The following is a 241-nucleotide window of genomic DNA, read 5'->3' as shown; positions in this document are numbered from 1 at the left end:
GCTTTCCCCCGGGGGGGGGGGGCTGTGGCGGCCAGGCCGGCATCCCTCACTCCTGGAAGATGGTGGGCTTGGGAACCAGGGGCTTCTGCCCACCCGGGGAGGACGGGGCGAGGGGGGGGGACGACACCCACGACTAACCATCATCCATGTGGTCCGGGAGCTTCTCCTGATAAACCCTCTGCGGATCCTGCACACGCCTGATGGCCTGCATGGGGAGGAGAGAGACAGAGAGAGGCAGAGC

The 241-nt window shown here is 67.2% G+C and overlaps 1 protein-coding gene across 1 annotated transcript in view; it reads right to left on the bottom strand.

Annotated features, from left to right (window-relative positions):
* TCF7 (transcription factor 7 (T-cell specific, HMG-box)) overlaps positions 1-211 on the bottom strand; it is a 66,235-nt gene extending 66,024 nt beyond the window's left edge. The window contains exon 1 of the mRNA XM_010579192.1: positions 139-211. Within this exon, the coding sequence (XP_010577494.1) occupies positions 139-211 (73 nt within the window). The remainder of the gene's footprint in view (positions 1-138) is intronic.
* Between the last annotated feature and the right edge of the window lie 30 nt (positions 212-241).

The sequence above is a fragment of the Haliaeetus leucocephalus genome, unplaced genomic scaffold, assembly GCF_000737465.1.
Source record: "Haliaeetus leucocephalus isolate CR32 unplaced genomic scaffold, Haliaeetus_leucocephalus-4.0 Scaffold656, whole genome shotgun sequence".
Classification (NCBI taxonomy): Eukaryota; Metazoa; Chordata; class Aves; order Accipitriformes; family Accipitridae; genus Haliaeetus; species Haliaeetus leucocephalus.
The sequence above is the reverse complement of the archived record's forward strand: the minus strand, read 5'-3'. Positions and strand labels throughout refer to the sequence as shown.